Genomic DNA, 16,714 nt, shown 5'->3' on the forward strand with positions numbered 1-16,714 from the left:
ACAATAGTGTCGTGAAACAAGCGAAGGCTCATTTCCAATACATGTCCATTGTCCACTATCATCCATTTTACTTTATGATCACTGTTACACTAAAGTAAATCCCCGGATTACAAGGTCCGGTGTTCTGCCAAAAATTAAAAACTGACCAGTAGGGCATTCACGACTAGTGAATTTTACTAGTCGACTAGTCGTCCCTAAAGGTAGTCGACTAGTCGACTAACCGTTTTTAATTTATTTTTAACTCATTAAGTGCCATAGACGACCTAACTCGTCTTACATAATCCAGCGCTTAAGTGCCAAGGACGAGCTAACTCGTCTTACATAAACATTTTTTTTTTTTGACGGTGGGACATCAATCAACCCCTTTTACATCTTCGAGATAACTATTTGGAGCAAGAGCATGTGTGTAATCTATTTTACCGACCACTAAGTGGCGACAGAGACCGAGAGAAGTCACAGCCACGGGACCCAAAAGCCACAAAAGCAGCCGCCTCCCGCGGAAATGGCTTGGCGATTTTACAGTCAGAAGCCCGGACACACACACACAGAACGGACAGAGATCCCTTCCCCCCAGAGCCGCGCAGCAACGCGCGAACACACACACACACACACACACACACACACACACACACACACACACACACACACACACACACACACACACACACACCGCGGGAGAAAGCCATTCAAGGAAATGGCGACGCGATTTTACAGTAATCCATTTCAGACTCGTCTTGCCCGACAGGCAGACAGGCAGGCAGGCAGCAGCAACGCGCTTCTGACACGCCCGCTGTTAGAGCCAGGAGGAAGGAGGAGAAGACACACGGAGGGAGGAGTTTGAATGAGAGGGGTGTTTCCTGTTGTTATGGAGGAAATTACTGTTCAAAACTATTGTTTAGAATGTCTGACGGTCTTACTGATGCCAAAAATGAATGGTTAAAGTGACTGTTTCACAAAAAGCCATTTATCTCTGAATAAATTTCCAGACGCTGAAACCATGCTGTACTCAACGGCTAATATCTACATAACTACTAACTCTGCAAACTAACTCTTTTAGACAGAGAAAGCACACATTCTATTAGTTATTTTTAGATGATTGGTGTTCATGAATTCTTAACAGAAAAGAATCCTCGGCTCTTCTAAAATGAGCCAGAATCGTCAAAAACACCCCTGGCACAACTTACCTACAGGAATGAAAACATGGCTGGCATTCAATGTGTTAATAAAAAAACATTTTTTTTTTTAATCTTTAAGAAAGAACATGAGGTATTTACACGACATACAATACATGGACTATCATATCCCATATCCCCCACAAAGAACATCAAAACACAACAAAACAAAACAAGAAAACTGCATAAGATACACAATAATCCAAGAACAAACAAGACTATTGGACAAACAACCAAACAAAAACAATGCATTCAGCTCCTATCCTGATAAGCCTAATGACACTGGGGTAAAAAGTTCTTAAAGTCAAACTCTGTATGTGGTTGCCATATTTTGGGGATGTCTAAGAATCTGCCTTTGCTCTTGTAGTAAATGTTATCCAACGTATGGTAGCTTGAGAGTTCATTCCACCAGTGAACTACAGCTGGGGGATTGGATGGTTTCCAATTTAAAGCTATGCATTTCCTAGCTGCCAACAGGGCAAGATCTATGTATTTACTTTGAATGCATTGTTTTTGTTTGGTTGTTTGTCCAATAGTCTTGTTTGTTCTTGGATTATTGTGTATCTTATGCAGTTTTCTTGTTTTGTTTTGTTGTGTTTTGATATTCTTTGTGGGGGATATGGGATATGATAGTCCATGTATGTTCTTTCTTAACTCATTGAATGCCATGGACGTCCTTCGACGTCCAATTAAATAGTGACGTAGAATGCCACGGACGTCCTTCGACGTCCAATGCGTTTTTTGACGGTGGGACGTCGATCAAAGCCTTCCGCAGCTCCTGTACAACTATAGTAGCTATTGGAGGTGTATAACCTATTTTACGGACTCATTAGGTGGCGACAGTGCTTGCTCGGTGCAGTCCAGATTAGAGACAGGTCCGAGAAACAGCCTAAAAGCCGTGGATCAAAGACAACCCGATGCATGCTCCCAGAGCCATTTGCTCTGTCGCGGGAGCTGACATTGGCTCCGAACAGGAGTCAATCCGCGCTCACAACTGAGCCCCTCTGTCCCTGTCTGTCTGTCTGTCTGTCTGTATAGTTTCTCCAACCGATTAGCAGCCAGGAAAGCAGCCCCTGACGCCAAACCATTCAGCAATCCGGGTTGGCTCTTCCCTGCTGTGGCGCTGAGAGCCGACAGCAGCACACAAACGCAGCACTCCGAAAATATAATGGTTGCGTGAGGCTGTGTGCAGTGTGGGGAGGAGTTTACGGGGGGAGGGGGGGAGGGGGGTGGTGCACGCAGGGCATCACACAACAACTACGTCACTACATCAGAAAATATTATCTTCAGACTCAGTGAATGTGCTTGAAATGCTGCATTTCACAAAAGGCGGATTATCTCAGCTAATAATTTGAAAAGCCTGAAAACGCTGAAAACAACCTATCTTCTCCGGCTCATAACTAAAGAACGGAAAATGGTATCAATAAACTTTTTTTTGCTGATGATACAATAGAGCCAGCTCGTTCTTGTGCGTGTTCGGTGTTTACATAGTAATATCACACAATATTCTGTGGGCCTCGAGAAATCACTGAAAACGCTCTGAAAACTCTGGCACTGGGAGCATCCGTTCTCCAAAAGTGGCTGGCACTGAATGAGTTAAAGATAAAAAAAAAAAAATTTTTTTTTTTTTTGCTAAAACGACTAGTCGACTACTAAGCACAGTGTCGACTAGTGGTTTTACTAGTCGACTAGTCGACTAGTCGACTAGTCTGTGAATGCCCTACTGACCAGTGTGATTAACGTTACGTCTGCAGCTGAATAGTGATCACCATGAAGCGATTGTCTCCCAAAAAGCGATTCTTTCTCCACATTTCTTGTGACTAAGTTATGGAAAACGACAGTGTAGTCAGTAAACTAGCGTTACTGCAAAGTTTTGAATAAGTTTTATCGGGCGTGCGCTATGAAGAAGCGTGCATCCGTCTCCTTCGGGAGCATATCTCCAGCCACCATTTTCGGGATGAGCTGGAAAACCTCTGGTTAAAACTTTCAAAATAATGTTACTTAAACAAAAGTAAACGGCTTATTGATGCACGTTGGAGGAGAAAAGGGTATTTCAACGAACGAAGCAGCAAACCTTGTATCAAAATACTCGTTGGGATCTTATATGGCGTGAAACTGTGGCTGTTAACGCATTACTCAAAATAAATAAGGTTACGTTACAATAAGCGTTTTATTTTGAAAGCAACAAAGCGGACGACGTACTTGTACATTCTGGCTGACTTGACGCCCGTGCAGTTCATGCTGCCAGATCCACATGACGATGCGTGCGTAGATTTAGACCATTTTTAAAGGGGTGGGGAGTGGGGCGAGTACCCGAACAGCGGAAACGTTACTCGAGTACTGACGTTATGAACGAGTACTCGAGTACCAGAGGACTCCCGCCCATCCCTAGCTTATTGAGATGATATATGATACAAAGTGTGTTGATTACCGGCAAAGCCATCCTTTAAATATGTACAGCTGTATAGATTACAGAGGCAGTTAAATATCTCTCTTTAATCCTGCAGCCTATCTGAAAAGCTGTGTAGAAGTAGTTGTATGACTCAAAATGTTTAGACCCGATACTTATTATTAAAAACATATCTCTGCCATTAGCCTAGTTAAAGATCACAATCTATGACAGCTACCGGTAATTCAGTTGATCTACCAAGAGTCTTTACAGTAAAGAGCTTAAACGCACAATTGCATATTATTTCGGTAATTATCGTTTTACTTCTCTCCCCCCTTTACATCTAGAAATACAAACAAAAAGACAAAACAAAAATGTGGCTGAGTGAACATAGTGTTTGTGTTCTAAACACCATGAGAAAACTGCTATGAATGCAAAAATCCAATTTTGGTGATACTCAATAACCGCTGTTTTGAAGCCCTACGCTTGGTTCACACCAGAAGCATGTGAGAAGCAGCGTGGATCAGGAGCCTGGCCATTCACACCAGAAGCACTGTTTTGCTCCACGCCGGTCACAACTTCTGCTCGCATGAAACGTATACCAGAGCCCAAAACTATGGCTGCAGCGAGGCGAGGCTGCAGCGAGGCGAGGCTACGCACTGCGTCTGGTGTGACCGCTCTCCCCTGAGGCTACGCACTGCGGCTGGTGTGACCGCTCTCCCCTGAGGCTACGCACTGCGGCTGGTGTGACCGCTCTCCCCTGAGGCTACGCACTGCGGCTGGTGTGACCGCTCTCCCCTGAGGCTACGCACTGAGGCTGGTGTGACCGCTCTCCCCTGAGGCTACGCACTGCGGCTGGTGTGACCGCTCTCCCCTGAGGCTACGCACTGCGGCTGGTGTGACCGCTCTCCCCTGAGGCTACACACTGCGGCTGGTGTGACCGCTCTCCCCTGAGGCTACGCACTGCGTCTGGTGTGACCGCTCTCCCCTGAGGCTACGCACTGCGGCTGGTGTGACCGCTCTCCCCTGAGGCTACGCACTGCGGCTGGTGTGACCGCTCTCCCCTGAGGCTACACACTGCGGCTGGTGTGACCGCTCTCCCCTGAGGCTACGCACTGCGTCTGGTGTGACCGCTCTCCCCTGAGGCTACGCACTGCGTCTGGTGTGACCGCTCTCCCCTGAGGCTACGCACTGCGGCTGGTGTGACCGCTCTCCCCTGAGGCTACGCACTGAGGCTGGTGTGACCGCTCTCCCCTGAGGCTACGCACTGAGGCTGGTGTGACCGCTCTCCCCTGAGGCTACGCACTGAGGCTGGTGTGACCGCTCTCCCCTGAGGCTACGCACTGAGGCTGGTGTGACCGCTCTCCCCTGAGGCTACGCACTGCGGCTGGTGTGACCGCTCTCCCCTGAGGCTACACACTGCGGCTGGTGTGACCGCTCTCCCCTGAGGCTACGCACTGCGTCTGGTGTGACCGCTCTCCCCTGAGGCTACGCACTGCGTCTGGTGTGACCGCTCTCCCCTGAGGCTACGCACTGCGGCTGGTGTGACCGCTCTCCCCTGAGGCTACGCACTGAGGCTGGTGTGACCGCTCTCCCCTGAGGCTACGCACTGAGGCTGGTGTGACCGCTCTCCCCTGAGGCTACGCACTGAGGCTGGTGTGACCGCTCTCCCCTGAGGCTACGCACTGAGGCTGGTGTGACCGCTCTCCCCTGAGGCTACGCACTGCGGCTGGTGTGACCGCTCTCCCCTGAGGCTACGCACTGCGGCTGGTGTGACCGCTCTCCCCTGAGGCTACGCACTGCGGCTGGTGTGACCGCTCTCCCCTGAGGCTACGCACTGCGGCTGGTGTGACCGCTCTCCCCTGAGGCTACGCACTGCGGCTGGTGTGACCGCTCTCCCCTGAGGCTACGCACTGAGGCTGGTGTGACCGCTCTCCCCTGAGGCTACGCACTGCGGCTGGTGTGACCGCTCTCCCCTGTTAACAAGCACGCCCAAATGAAAGCGCCTCGGCGAGGCGTTGCTTCAGCGTAGGATATAGGCGTCTGGTTGTGTTTGGGCTGACAGCCATTGTTTTGAATGTGTGTGTGTGAAGTGCAGCCTGTTGACCTTGGCACGGTAGAGCTCCAGCTCGTTGTCCGTGACCCTCCAGGGTTCACTGTTCTTCAGCCTCTCGGCGGCCTCCTGCTCCATGTCGTCCTCCTTCAGCCGATACGGCTCGATCATCTCCTCAAAGGCCGCCGTGCTGCAACCACACATTGTCATTCATTTGCACATATTAAAAACAAACAAACAGAAACAAATACAGACAAAAGGAAATCCGCAAAGGCATGTGCAGGTAGGTAGAGACAGGAAACCCTACTGTATGTGGGGCTTATTCTGGGTCTCTACTTCAGAAAGGAAACTTATATTAACTCATTCAGTGCCAGCCACTTTTGGAGAACGGATGCTCCCAGTGCCAGAGTTTTCAGAGCGTTTTCAGTGATTTCTCGAGGCCCACAGAATATTGTGTGATATTACTATGTAAACACCGAACACGCACAAGAACGAGCTGGCTCTATTGTATCATCAGCAAAAAAAAGTTTATTGATACCATTTTCCGTTCTTTAGTTATGAGCCGGAGAAGATAGGTTGTTTTCAGCGTTTTCAGGCTTTTCAAATTATTAGCTGAGATAATCCGCCTTTTGTGAAATGCAGCATTTCAAGCACATTCACTGAGTCTGAAGATAATATTTTCTGATGTAGTGACGTAGTTGTTGTGTGATGCCCTGCGTGCACCACCCCCCTCCCCCCCTCCCCCCGTAAACTCCTCCCCACACTGCACACAGCCTCACGCAACCATTATATTTTCGGAGTGCTGCGTTTGTGTGCTGCTGTCGGCTCTCAGCGCCACAGCAGGGAAGAGCCAACCCGGATTGCTGAATGGTTTGGCGTCAGGGGCTGCTTTCCTGTCTGCTAATCGGGTGGAGAAACTATACAGACAGACAGACAGACAGACAGGGACAGAGGGGCTCAGTTGTGAGCGCGGATTGACTCCTGTTCGGAGCCAATGTCAGCTCCCGCGACAGAGCAAATGGCTCTGGGAGCATGCATCGGGTTGTCTTTGATCCACGGCTTTTAGGCTGTTTCTCGGACCTGTCTCTAATCTGGACTGCACCGAGCAAGCACTGTCGCCACCTAATGAGTCCGTAAAATAGGTTATACACCTCCAATAGCTACTATAGTTGTACAGGAGCTGCGGAAGGCTTTGATCGACGTCCCACCGTCAAAAAACGCATTGGACGTCGAAGGACGTCCGTGGCATTCTACGTCACTATTTAATTGGACGTCGAAGGACGTCCATGGCATTCAATGAGTTAATAACAATCAGTACAAAGCAGAGAATATCAACAAACACAAGAGAAAAGAAACAAGCAAACAATAAATAAGAGAAAGACAAGAAAGAACAACAATATAAGGAAAACAAAAGAGCGACCAAAATGAGTTCTGTAAGTAGACGGTTGGACAAGTAGACAGTTAAAAGGGCAGTGTGAGGTGTATGTGTGTGTGTGTGTGTGTGTGTGTGTGTGTGTGTGTGTGTGAGAGACAGTAGGGGGGCGGGGGGGAGTGTGTGTTATGTATTATGTGTGTGTATGTCACACATCACTCTTAGTCCCAGCAGGATTGTTCAATCATCATTTGTTCAAAGACAAGTTTATATCTTATATGATCTCGTTTCCCTGAGCATCTGCATTCAATAATGCAGACAATATGTTGGCCTGTTTTGTTTTTACACAAGCACACCACATGAGGGCAGCATTGAGTCACATATAGAGCTATAAACCTATCTCGGCTTGACCATACCCAGAGATCCTAAACCTAATATTCAAGTTGAACTTTGCAGACTTTGTTTCAAGACTTAAAAAGTGTATAGAAAACTGGAAAATCCTGCCCCTCTCCATGATTGGCCGTATAAACTCAGTTAAGATGGTCTCTCTTCCTAGGTTCCTTTATCTTTGTCAAAATCTTCCCGTCTTTCTCACATCAGCTTTTTTCAAGGAACTGGACTCCATAATTCTGTCATACGTCTGGAACTATAAGAACCACAGAATTTCAAAAATTCACTTGCAAAAACCCAAGTCTGAGGGAGGACTGGCCTCTACTACACAGCCTCTACTGAGAGGATTAGAGAAGCGTGGCAGGGGGAACTTGGTATTGATTATCTGACATTATTTGGGAAAGGAGTCTGTCTGTGGTGCAACTCTGCTCAGTTAATAGCAGTCACCAGCTGATCCAATTTAAAGTCGCTCACCGTCTTCATTACTCAAAGTATAAACTGCACAGGATCTTCCCTTCTGTCTCTCCACTTTACTTTACTTTATTTGTTTATTTGGACGGGACAGTGCATATTCATGAACATTACACAAGGCAACGTAAATAAGCCGGAGTTAGCAAGAATGCTAAATTACATCCGTAGTCCCCACAGAGAGACAGAAAAACGACAAAGGCAGCACCAGGACAGAACTAAACAGAACAATACAAAAAACAACATGAGCAATAACAAAACCAAAACGGATCAGAAACTAAAGTCACTGTGTGACAGGTGTCAGGCGTCAGAGGGCACACTATGTGGCCCAATCCCAATTCTACCCCTTAGCCCTTCCCCTTAGTTTTGCGCGTTCATGTGAGGGGATGGGGTATCCCAATTCTCCTGTGGATCGAGGGCGAGGGCCAAGGCCTAGGGCTGAATAGCCCTCAAAACCAAGATTTTCCCGGACCTTACTTGCTACCAAGGGGTAGATGGATTTTTCCCAGAATTCATGTATTTTCGTAATTATTATGATTAATAACATTTCGACAGTCACATTTGTGTTATATTCCGTGTTGTATTGCTATATATAATGCAACCGGGTGCACTTAAAAGTTTTTTTGAATCGCTAATTTGTCATCTGCCGTCGTGCATTGTTATCGTTTATTTGCATGACGACGGCCCGCATGTGATAGTCCTTCAGTTACCATCAATAAACTCATCCACTGTCACGACGTTTGCAGACAGCATTTTGGATGTTTGTGTTGTCACTTCTGCTGAAGTAGCAGTCAGCTAGCGACAACGTTTGATGACGTAGCGGTAATCGAGTGCTGTCCCATTTCATAGGGGTTTATCTGCACCCCTAGCCCTTGGCACTCTGTTTTGAGGGGCTAGGGGTGAGGGGTAAGGGGTAGGGGTACAAATGAGAATTGGGATTGGGCCATAATGCCTTCTGGTTCTGCCCTTCACCAACAGGATTCTGGGCCAAAATATTTGATTGGTACTCTAAGGCCTACAAAATAACCCTACAACCGGAGGCAGAACTCGCCATCTTCGGCTGCTCGGAGTCCTCACTGATCTTCCCTACAGCTGCTGTGCAACAATCTCTGACACTGGGGACAACTGTCGCCAAAACACTCATTCTGAAGGAATGGAAGTCCTCCTCTTCACCTTCTTTTCAGGTGTGGCTGATGGACATGATCTCTGTTGTACAGATGGAGAAACTCAGGTCCCTGAGAACCAACACGCTTGGGAGGTTCTCAACCATCTGGGACCCGTTTTTGGCCTACTTCAACAAGGTTAAGAATGAGCAGTAACTGAGGTTAGGGGTGACGGATGGCTCGCCCAGCTGGTATCTTATGGACCCTTTGCGCGGGACCCCATGCACTTTTTTGTATATATATATATATATATATATATATATATATATATAAGCACATATAAGCACCTTATGCGGCTGATAGCGCCATGTTGCAATGTTGATCTATGTTGTTTTTTTCCCCTTTCCTTTCCTTTCCTGTGTCTGAGCCTGTTTGTCTTGTTTGTATATTGTTATCTAAATTTTTTTAATAAAATATAAAAAAATAAAAAAACATATAGAGCTATAAGAGTAGAATACCAGAGGGATAAATGCATTTGAGTATTGTAGCCTATATTCTGTTCCTTCCATGCGCTCTCCTCTGCAGCAGGCAGCAGCACTGTGCCCCAAATCACGCGGAGCTTCTCCTCATGTTTAGAAACAGATGAAGTGGTTTATTGAGTCATGTCTGTCAGGGTCACTCCGGGGAAGAGCCTGACTTGATTCAACGGTTATCGTGTCCAGAGTTCATGTTAAGAAGGTTATCGTGTCCAGAGTTCATGTTAAGAAGGTTATCGTGTCCAGAGTTCATGTTAAGAAGGTTATCGTGTCCAGAGTTCATGTTAAGAAGGTTATCGTGTCCAGAGTTCATGTTAAGAAGGTTATCGTGTCCAGAGTTCATGTTAAGAAGGTTATCGTGTCCAGAGTTCATGTTAAGAAGGTTATCATGTCCAGAGTTCATGTTAAGAAGGTTATCGTGTCCAGAGTTCATGTTAAGAAGGTTATCGTGTCCAGAGTTCATGTTAAGAAGGTTATCGTGTCCAGAGTTCATGTTAAGAAGGTTATCGTGTCCAGAGTTCATGTTAAGAAGGTTATCGTGTCCAGAGTTCATGTTAAGAAGGTTATCGTGTCCAGAGTTCATGTTAAGAAGGTTATCGTGTCCAGAGTTCATGTTAAGAAGGTTATCGTGTCCAGAGTTCATGTTAAGAAGGTTATCGTGTCCAGAGTTCATGTTAAGAAGGTTATCGTGTCCAGAGTTCATGTTAAGAAGGTTATCGTGTCCAGAGTTCATGTTAAGAAGGTTATCGTGTCCAGAGTTCATGTTAAGAAGGAGCTTATGCTCTTTGACATGTGAGGCTGACATGGATCTCAGGTGGTGAGCTGAAGTTCAAGTATATTTATTGTCATTGTTAAATTGCTCCAACAACGAGATATAGACAAGCATCTCCCTGAGACGTACAGTGCAACACCAGGTAAAGTGCATCGGCCCAAATAATAAATACATACAATAAATAATACATTATTCTATAAAGGCATCAGAGTTAGTGACTGTTCAGAAGTGCATGTAAACAGTGAGTCCAGAGTGTTGTGTGAAACAGTCAGAGTTGGTCAGAGTTCATTGCTCTCGCCTGAAAACCAGGCGAGAGCAAACTATGGCGCTAACGGGCTTATTGAAGAGCTCTTTACCTCTCCTTCTTGGGCTTGGTGTTGATGTCTCCCAGCACGGTGATATCAGAGAAGTCTATCCTGAACTTGCTGAGCAGAGTAGCCATCCTGCGGCGAGAAACACAAAAACACAGAGTTGTAATAAACCGCCCCGAAACCATTTGGCCAGATATATATACTCCGTCTGAGGAGCTTTGGTTGGAGAAATCATCAGTATTGTTTTTTGGTGAAGTCCTCCTTTAAGCTTTATCTTCAAAGAATGCGTGTGTTTTGAAACATCATATGCAATGCCGGCACTAGGGCTGGGTTAAAAAAAATCGATATATCGATATTGAATCGATATTCATGTGAAGGAACAAGTATCGATACATAAATCCCAGTATCAATCTTTTAAGCATAGGCTATAATATTATAGGCTGTGTGTGGTAGTTGAAACATAGTTTCAAGTTGACGTTTATTTATGTTTGTAGTTGAAACAAAAACATAAATACTGTAGGCTACATGTGCATTGTGCATGTACCATGAGCCAGATGTACAGACCTCAAATGTGTTTGCACTATAATGTTTGTGAACTGGAAATGCTGTATTTTATTTTATTTTATTTTATTTATAAAGCATTTATACTTTATGAAACACTGTTTACAACATACTGCTGTTCAATGATTCTGTTGTATAGTGGAAATCTAAATTTGTTTGGCTTCTCACAGAAGACTGTAAAGAAAGAGACAGAAGACTGTAAAGAAAGATAAGATGCTGAATGACTATGTTGGTCATGTTTAAATGAAAAATAATTACATGATGTAACTGCTTGCTTTATGCTCAATTCTTAATGTAAATATTAATATTTTTTAATAATGCACCAGGTTAGAGGGTTCCTTGTACAATTTACAGCATTAGTTCTTTGAGAATCTCTTCCATTATCAAAGCAAAACTGGTATTGTAACTAAAATATCCATATCGGATCGGAAATCATATCGACTTGGGACCTTGTGTATCGGAATCGTATCGGGAAGTCAGTGGCGATACCCAGCCCTAGCCGGCACATTGTGCCTCCAAACCATGGCATGTTCCTTTGAGCACAAGGCACAAACCTGCTCAGTGACGAGAGGCTGGAGAGAAAAAAAGAGCTTGAAAAGGTGTGAAATGTACTGAGGTGATGTCGATCGAACGTGTGATGAAATGCTTGGTTTTGAGAGTTTCTAGTAATCAGACACAATAGGGGGGGTTTCAAGTGGTCAAGCAAATCTCTGCTTACATACAAAGATGAAAGGATTGGTTGCTAGCAATGAGCTAATTTTAGCCAACAAAAGGAGGCAGCTGTGGGGGACAATGAGAGAGAGAGAGAGAGAGAGTGAGAGTGAGAGAGAGAATGAGAGAGAGAGAGAGAGAGAGTGAGAGAGTGAGAGAGAGAGAATGAGAGAGAGAGTGAGAGAGAGAGAGAGAGAGAGAGAGAATGAGAGAGAGAGAGAGAGAGAGTGAGAGAGTGAGAGAGAGAGAATGAGAGAGAGAGTGAGAGAGAGAGAGAGAGAGAGAGAGAATGTGTGTAAGAGCACAGGAGGGTGAGAGAGAACTGATAGGAGCACGTGGGGCTGACATTACCTGGCATGTTGAGTGCGAGTATTAAAGGAACACTCCGCCCATTTTCAACCAGCTTTGTATCATTAGAACATCAGTAGTATATCAGAAAACTCTAAACGGTTTTGAAGTCTGTCATTTAATTTGACAGTTATTGAGTGTTAAAGTGTGGACCAGTGACATCACTGGTCCACACTAACTCAAATTAATAACTCATTAACTCAAATCAACTCTCAATAACTGTCAAACATTCTGTCCTTCATCTAGTTTGACAGTTATTGAGAGTTGATTTGAGTTAATGAGATATTAATTTGAGTTAGTGTGGACCAGTGATGTCACTGGTCCACACTTTAACACTCAATAACTGTCAAATTAAATGACAGACTTCAAAACAGTTTAGAGTTTTCTGATATACTACTGATGTTCTAATGATACAAAGCTGGTTGAAAATGGGCAGAGTGTTCCTTTAAGAGACAGGAACATGCCAGGTCCAAATAAAGCAAGCCAAAGCACTAGTCTGCAACATGTTCATGTGAATAAGGCAGTTTTGCTCCTCTCTGATTGATAGAACAGAATAGCCAATCTACCTACAGGCACTTTCTGTGTCACTTATTTCACATTTCATGGATTATTTGCTTGTTTTCCTATCGCAGTGCTGCAACCAAGAACACCACAGACAGACTACCACAGTACCACTTGGATCAATCAGCAGTGAGAAAGAGCAACCTCAAAATACATCATATCGTCGCTGTTGTGCCAGGACCTCGAATGTCACTTTTTAACTTTTTGTCATAAATCAGTGCCATTGGTCACCCTTCACGTATCTGTGTGGTTTTCAACAAATGCAACCAATGGGAAAGCATTAAAACGAGCTTGTGAGTAAATCTCGTAACGCCATTCGCCCTCAATCTGTCAGTCAAACCTCGAAATTCGTCCCCTACCTCCGTCTGTACCCACCCCCCACGCAGGACAGTAAACCCGGAAAAGTCACACGGCAGACGTGCTGTGTATTTCTCATATCGTTTTGACTAATCCTGGCTTCCTCTGACGTGAATAGATCGATAAAATGTTTTCCAGTTATTCTCCTAGGCTGCAAACTTGTTTTAACATGCAAATCGGAGTGTTTTCTGACGAGAATAAAGTAGCGTTAACGCTACGTTATGTCAGACTGTTCTCATCCCAATGCCAAAGCCCCCGCCTCGGCCATGAGAGGCGAGGGGCTCTGCTGCTGCTCCTGCGCGTGCCCCCGCGGCCCGGAGCTCGTGCATGAGCATACCACTCTCTCCCGCCTGACTGGCCGGGAGAGAGTGCTTCCAAGTCGGACTGATAATATAAACAACATCATTTGAGCTTATCCAGGTAAGATATTAATAAAGTAATGACACATTCAGCGGGAAACTTAACTATAATTAAGACGTGCCAACTTTGACGACGTTTGGTTCAGTATTTTAAGAACAAACAGGTTTTTTTAACTTCCTGAAAAGTTGCTGTTTTGGAGATTCGAGGTCCTGGAACGACAGCGACGATATAGAAAATAGAAAATAGATAGAAGAGAAAGATGATGTTGGCAGACAGCGCAGGAAAAATAGGAAAGGTACATCAGACTGATGAGAGGAGCCTCTCAGCCAGACAAACGAGGAAATTGGTGTTTGTGGTAAAATACTAATATATTTCAATGAGGGCTGGACCACAAGCCAATCAGGATGTTAGGAAGGTGTTGGACCACAAGCCAATCAGGATGTTAGGAAGGTGTTGGACCACAAGCCAATCAGGATGTTAGGAAGGTGTTGCATGCTCTCCCACTCTTCACCCCCCTCCAAGATTAAAGTCGATCGGACGAACGAACCGTTAAAGCATTTTTTTGTGTTCCCAGTAGGTGGCGCTATGGCTATGCATGTGTCCGAATTGCATGAAATTTGGCGCTGCACTCTGTTGGGTTCCCAGCAGCGCACTCCTCAAAGCTGGTTGAAAATCAGCGGAGTGCTCCTTGAACCACAGTCCTTATTTCAGGCATTTAACCAAAATCCCATTAGAAAAGCCCCACTGACTTCCAGACAAGGGACGCAGGCGACGCCAACGCAGGCGATGCTAACGCAGGCGATGCTAACGCAGGCGATGCTAACGCAGGCGATGCCAACGCAGGCGATGCCAACGCAGGCGATGCTAACGCAGGCGATGCTAACGCAGGCGATGCTAACGCAGGCGATGCCAACGCAGGCGATGCTAACGCAGGCGATGCTAACGCAGGCGATGCTAACGCAGGCGATGCTAACGCAGGCGATGCTAACGCAGGCGATGCTTTTAGGACTCCTTCCTGCTGCATTCTATTAGGACAGCATGAAAGAAAAGCTCACCTAAATAACAATGATTTGAATAATGCTGTAAACCACGGGCCCACTAACAAAGACGATGGAGCCAGCCTACTGTCAGCCTACAGATATTCAGTACGTACGCTCGGCGGTCGTGGTCAATCCTGTTGATCTTTCCTCCAATGAACACGCGGATCTTGCAGTCCTTCCACCTCTTCTTGTTGGTCAGCAGGTAGGGGATCAGCAGCGTCAAACCTGCAGGTGGGACAGCAAAGAGACTGTTGCTCAAAGGCTCAAAGGAGAAGGAACTTTGTAGTGTCAACTCTGGCTTTGGTCCACCTAGGAGGGAGGACGATGAAGAATCTCTATCCACCTTATTTTTGAATGCCCCACTGTAAAAAATAATTGTGCGTCCAAGGTCCGGTTTAACGTGACTTATTGTTGCAGCTTGCCATTTCCTAAATGGTATTCTACTTGATTTGAAAAGATGGCCGCCTACACTCAGTCTCTTGTACCCTGGCTGAACATAACTTGGTCAATAAGTATGTAACATACAAAATAAAACAACCCGTAATATCTTAATTTTATGGAGAATGCAGAGGACATGTAACTGTTTAGTTAAATTTGCATTCCAGGAATATTGTGCTCTAAAGATGACGTTAGTGGCTCGAGACTGTTTCGTCCTGAAACCCACATAGGTTGCGCCAGGCGTAACCTATGTGCGATTCGAAATAACGCATCCGAGATAGAAAACGTTATAGCCACGAATATAACGAATATAGCCACGTTATAAACAACAAACTAACGCTGGTGATCCGTATGGAAACACAGTGTTACTCGAAATGGTTAAAAGTTATATCAATTTGGTCATTCAGTGGCGTTTTACTGCCATGTAACATAACTAACTAGCGGCTAATATTAGCCACAGCAGGCGATTACCCATGAATGCACTGCGCTCTTAAAGGGATATTTATCGACGATATTTTTGCCAAACTGGACCTGATTAGTGATTTGCTCCATTCGCCCAGACGGGTGTCAAGCTGTCAGCAACAAGGCTGGGAGGATCACACCGGAAGAAGCACCCATCAGGCAGATCAGGCAAAAATGGCTGCCAAAAATAAGGTGGATAGAACTGAAGCTTTCTTCAGAGCCACAGAATCTTACACCCCATTTACAAATGTGACAGATCAGATTTAAAAAGATTAGTGTTGTTCAATACGTTTCTGAACCATATGGTACAGAATTGAATCCAAAAGGCATGATGTGACCTACAGCAGGAGAAGCTCCTTCAAGCTCACCTCCATCGTCAAACAGCCACCACACATCCACAGTGCCCTTTCCTTGCTTCTGCTGAAACTGCTGGCTGGCCTCCAGGAGCCTCTGGTCAGACACGTTGAGCGGTAAGGTGGGGCTCTTCTTGTCTGAGGAGGGACACACGCACCACACACACACAGACTGGTCAGACACAGACTGGTCAGACACAGGCCTATCTAGTAGTTGCTTTGTTAAGAGTGTGTGTGGCTCAGTTTGGATGGTGAACACATCCCAACTAGATGTGATGTTTGGATTTAGCAGTAATGGACAAACCTATAAGAAGTTTGGCTCTTCGTGAAATGCTCTCGTCCTGTGACTTTTCTTGCGTTGATTTATTTGCTAGTTACTTCCTGTTGCACTCAGTTACTTCCTGTTGCACTCGTTACAACCGATGATGGTGTTTGGATGAACACCAAAACGTCAAGAAATGACGCAGACTTTGTGGACTATCAGCTTTCACTGAGTGTGTCTGGACCATAGGTCTGGACTAGGTTGTTGCCCTGTATTTGAGTAAAACTGTCACCGATACATACTGATTGAAATTACAATGGTGAGTGATTAACAAAAGATTAATTAATGTAGATAAAGCAAGAAAGACAAGCTATCAAACCTCAGAAAAATGTATATTAATGTTTGTTTATTGAGTGGCCCCTGGCCTCCTGGATGGAAGAGTAGGGTGGATATAAAGGGAGTTGTCAGGGGCATTAGGGTCTGGTGGAGTGATTGAAGACACCAGGGGCATTAGGGTCTGGTGGAGTGATTGAAGACACCAGCAATAAATAGGGACAGAAAACAAATAGAGAAAAAGAAGAGAAGCAGTCAGAGACTATAGACGGTTTTAACTTCACAACATAAACATTGTAAATTGCCCCTAGCTTACTTCCCGTCACAGTGTTTGCTAATACAATAGCCGACAGGAGATAAAC

The 16,714-nt window shown here is 45.4% G+C and overlaps 1 protein-coding gene across 2 annotated transcripts in view; it reads right to left on the reverse strand.

Annotated features, from left to right (window-relative positions):
* The window catches only part of slc12a2 (solute carrier family 12 member 2), a 156,411-nt gene that overhangs the window by 8,434 nt on the left and 131,263 nt on the right, over positions 1-16,714 (reverse strand). For both annotated transcript variants that reach the window (XR_014552956.1, XM_083641696.1), the window contains exons 22-25: positions 15,773-15,895; positions 14,618-14,729; positions 10,612-10,698; positions 5,669-5,804 (exon numbers count right to left, since the gene is read on the reverse strand). Coding sequence is in view for 1 of the 2 variants with exons in the window: in XM_083641696.1 (XP_083497822.1) it covers positions 5,669-5,804; positions 10,612-10,698; positions 14,618-14,729; positions 15,773-15,895 (458 nt within the window). In the remaining variant the exon portion in view is untranslated. The remainder of the gene's footprint in view (positions 1-5,668; positions 5,805-10,611; positions 10,699-14,617; positions 14,730-15,772; positions 15,896-16,714) is intronic.

This window comes from Poromitra crassiceps (assembly GCF_964638095.1).
Source record: "Poromitra crassiceps genome assembly, chromosome: 8".
Lineage (NCBI taxonomy): Eukaryota > Metazoa > Chordata > Actinopteri > Beryciformes > Melamphaidae > Poromitra > Poromitra crassiceps.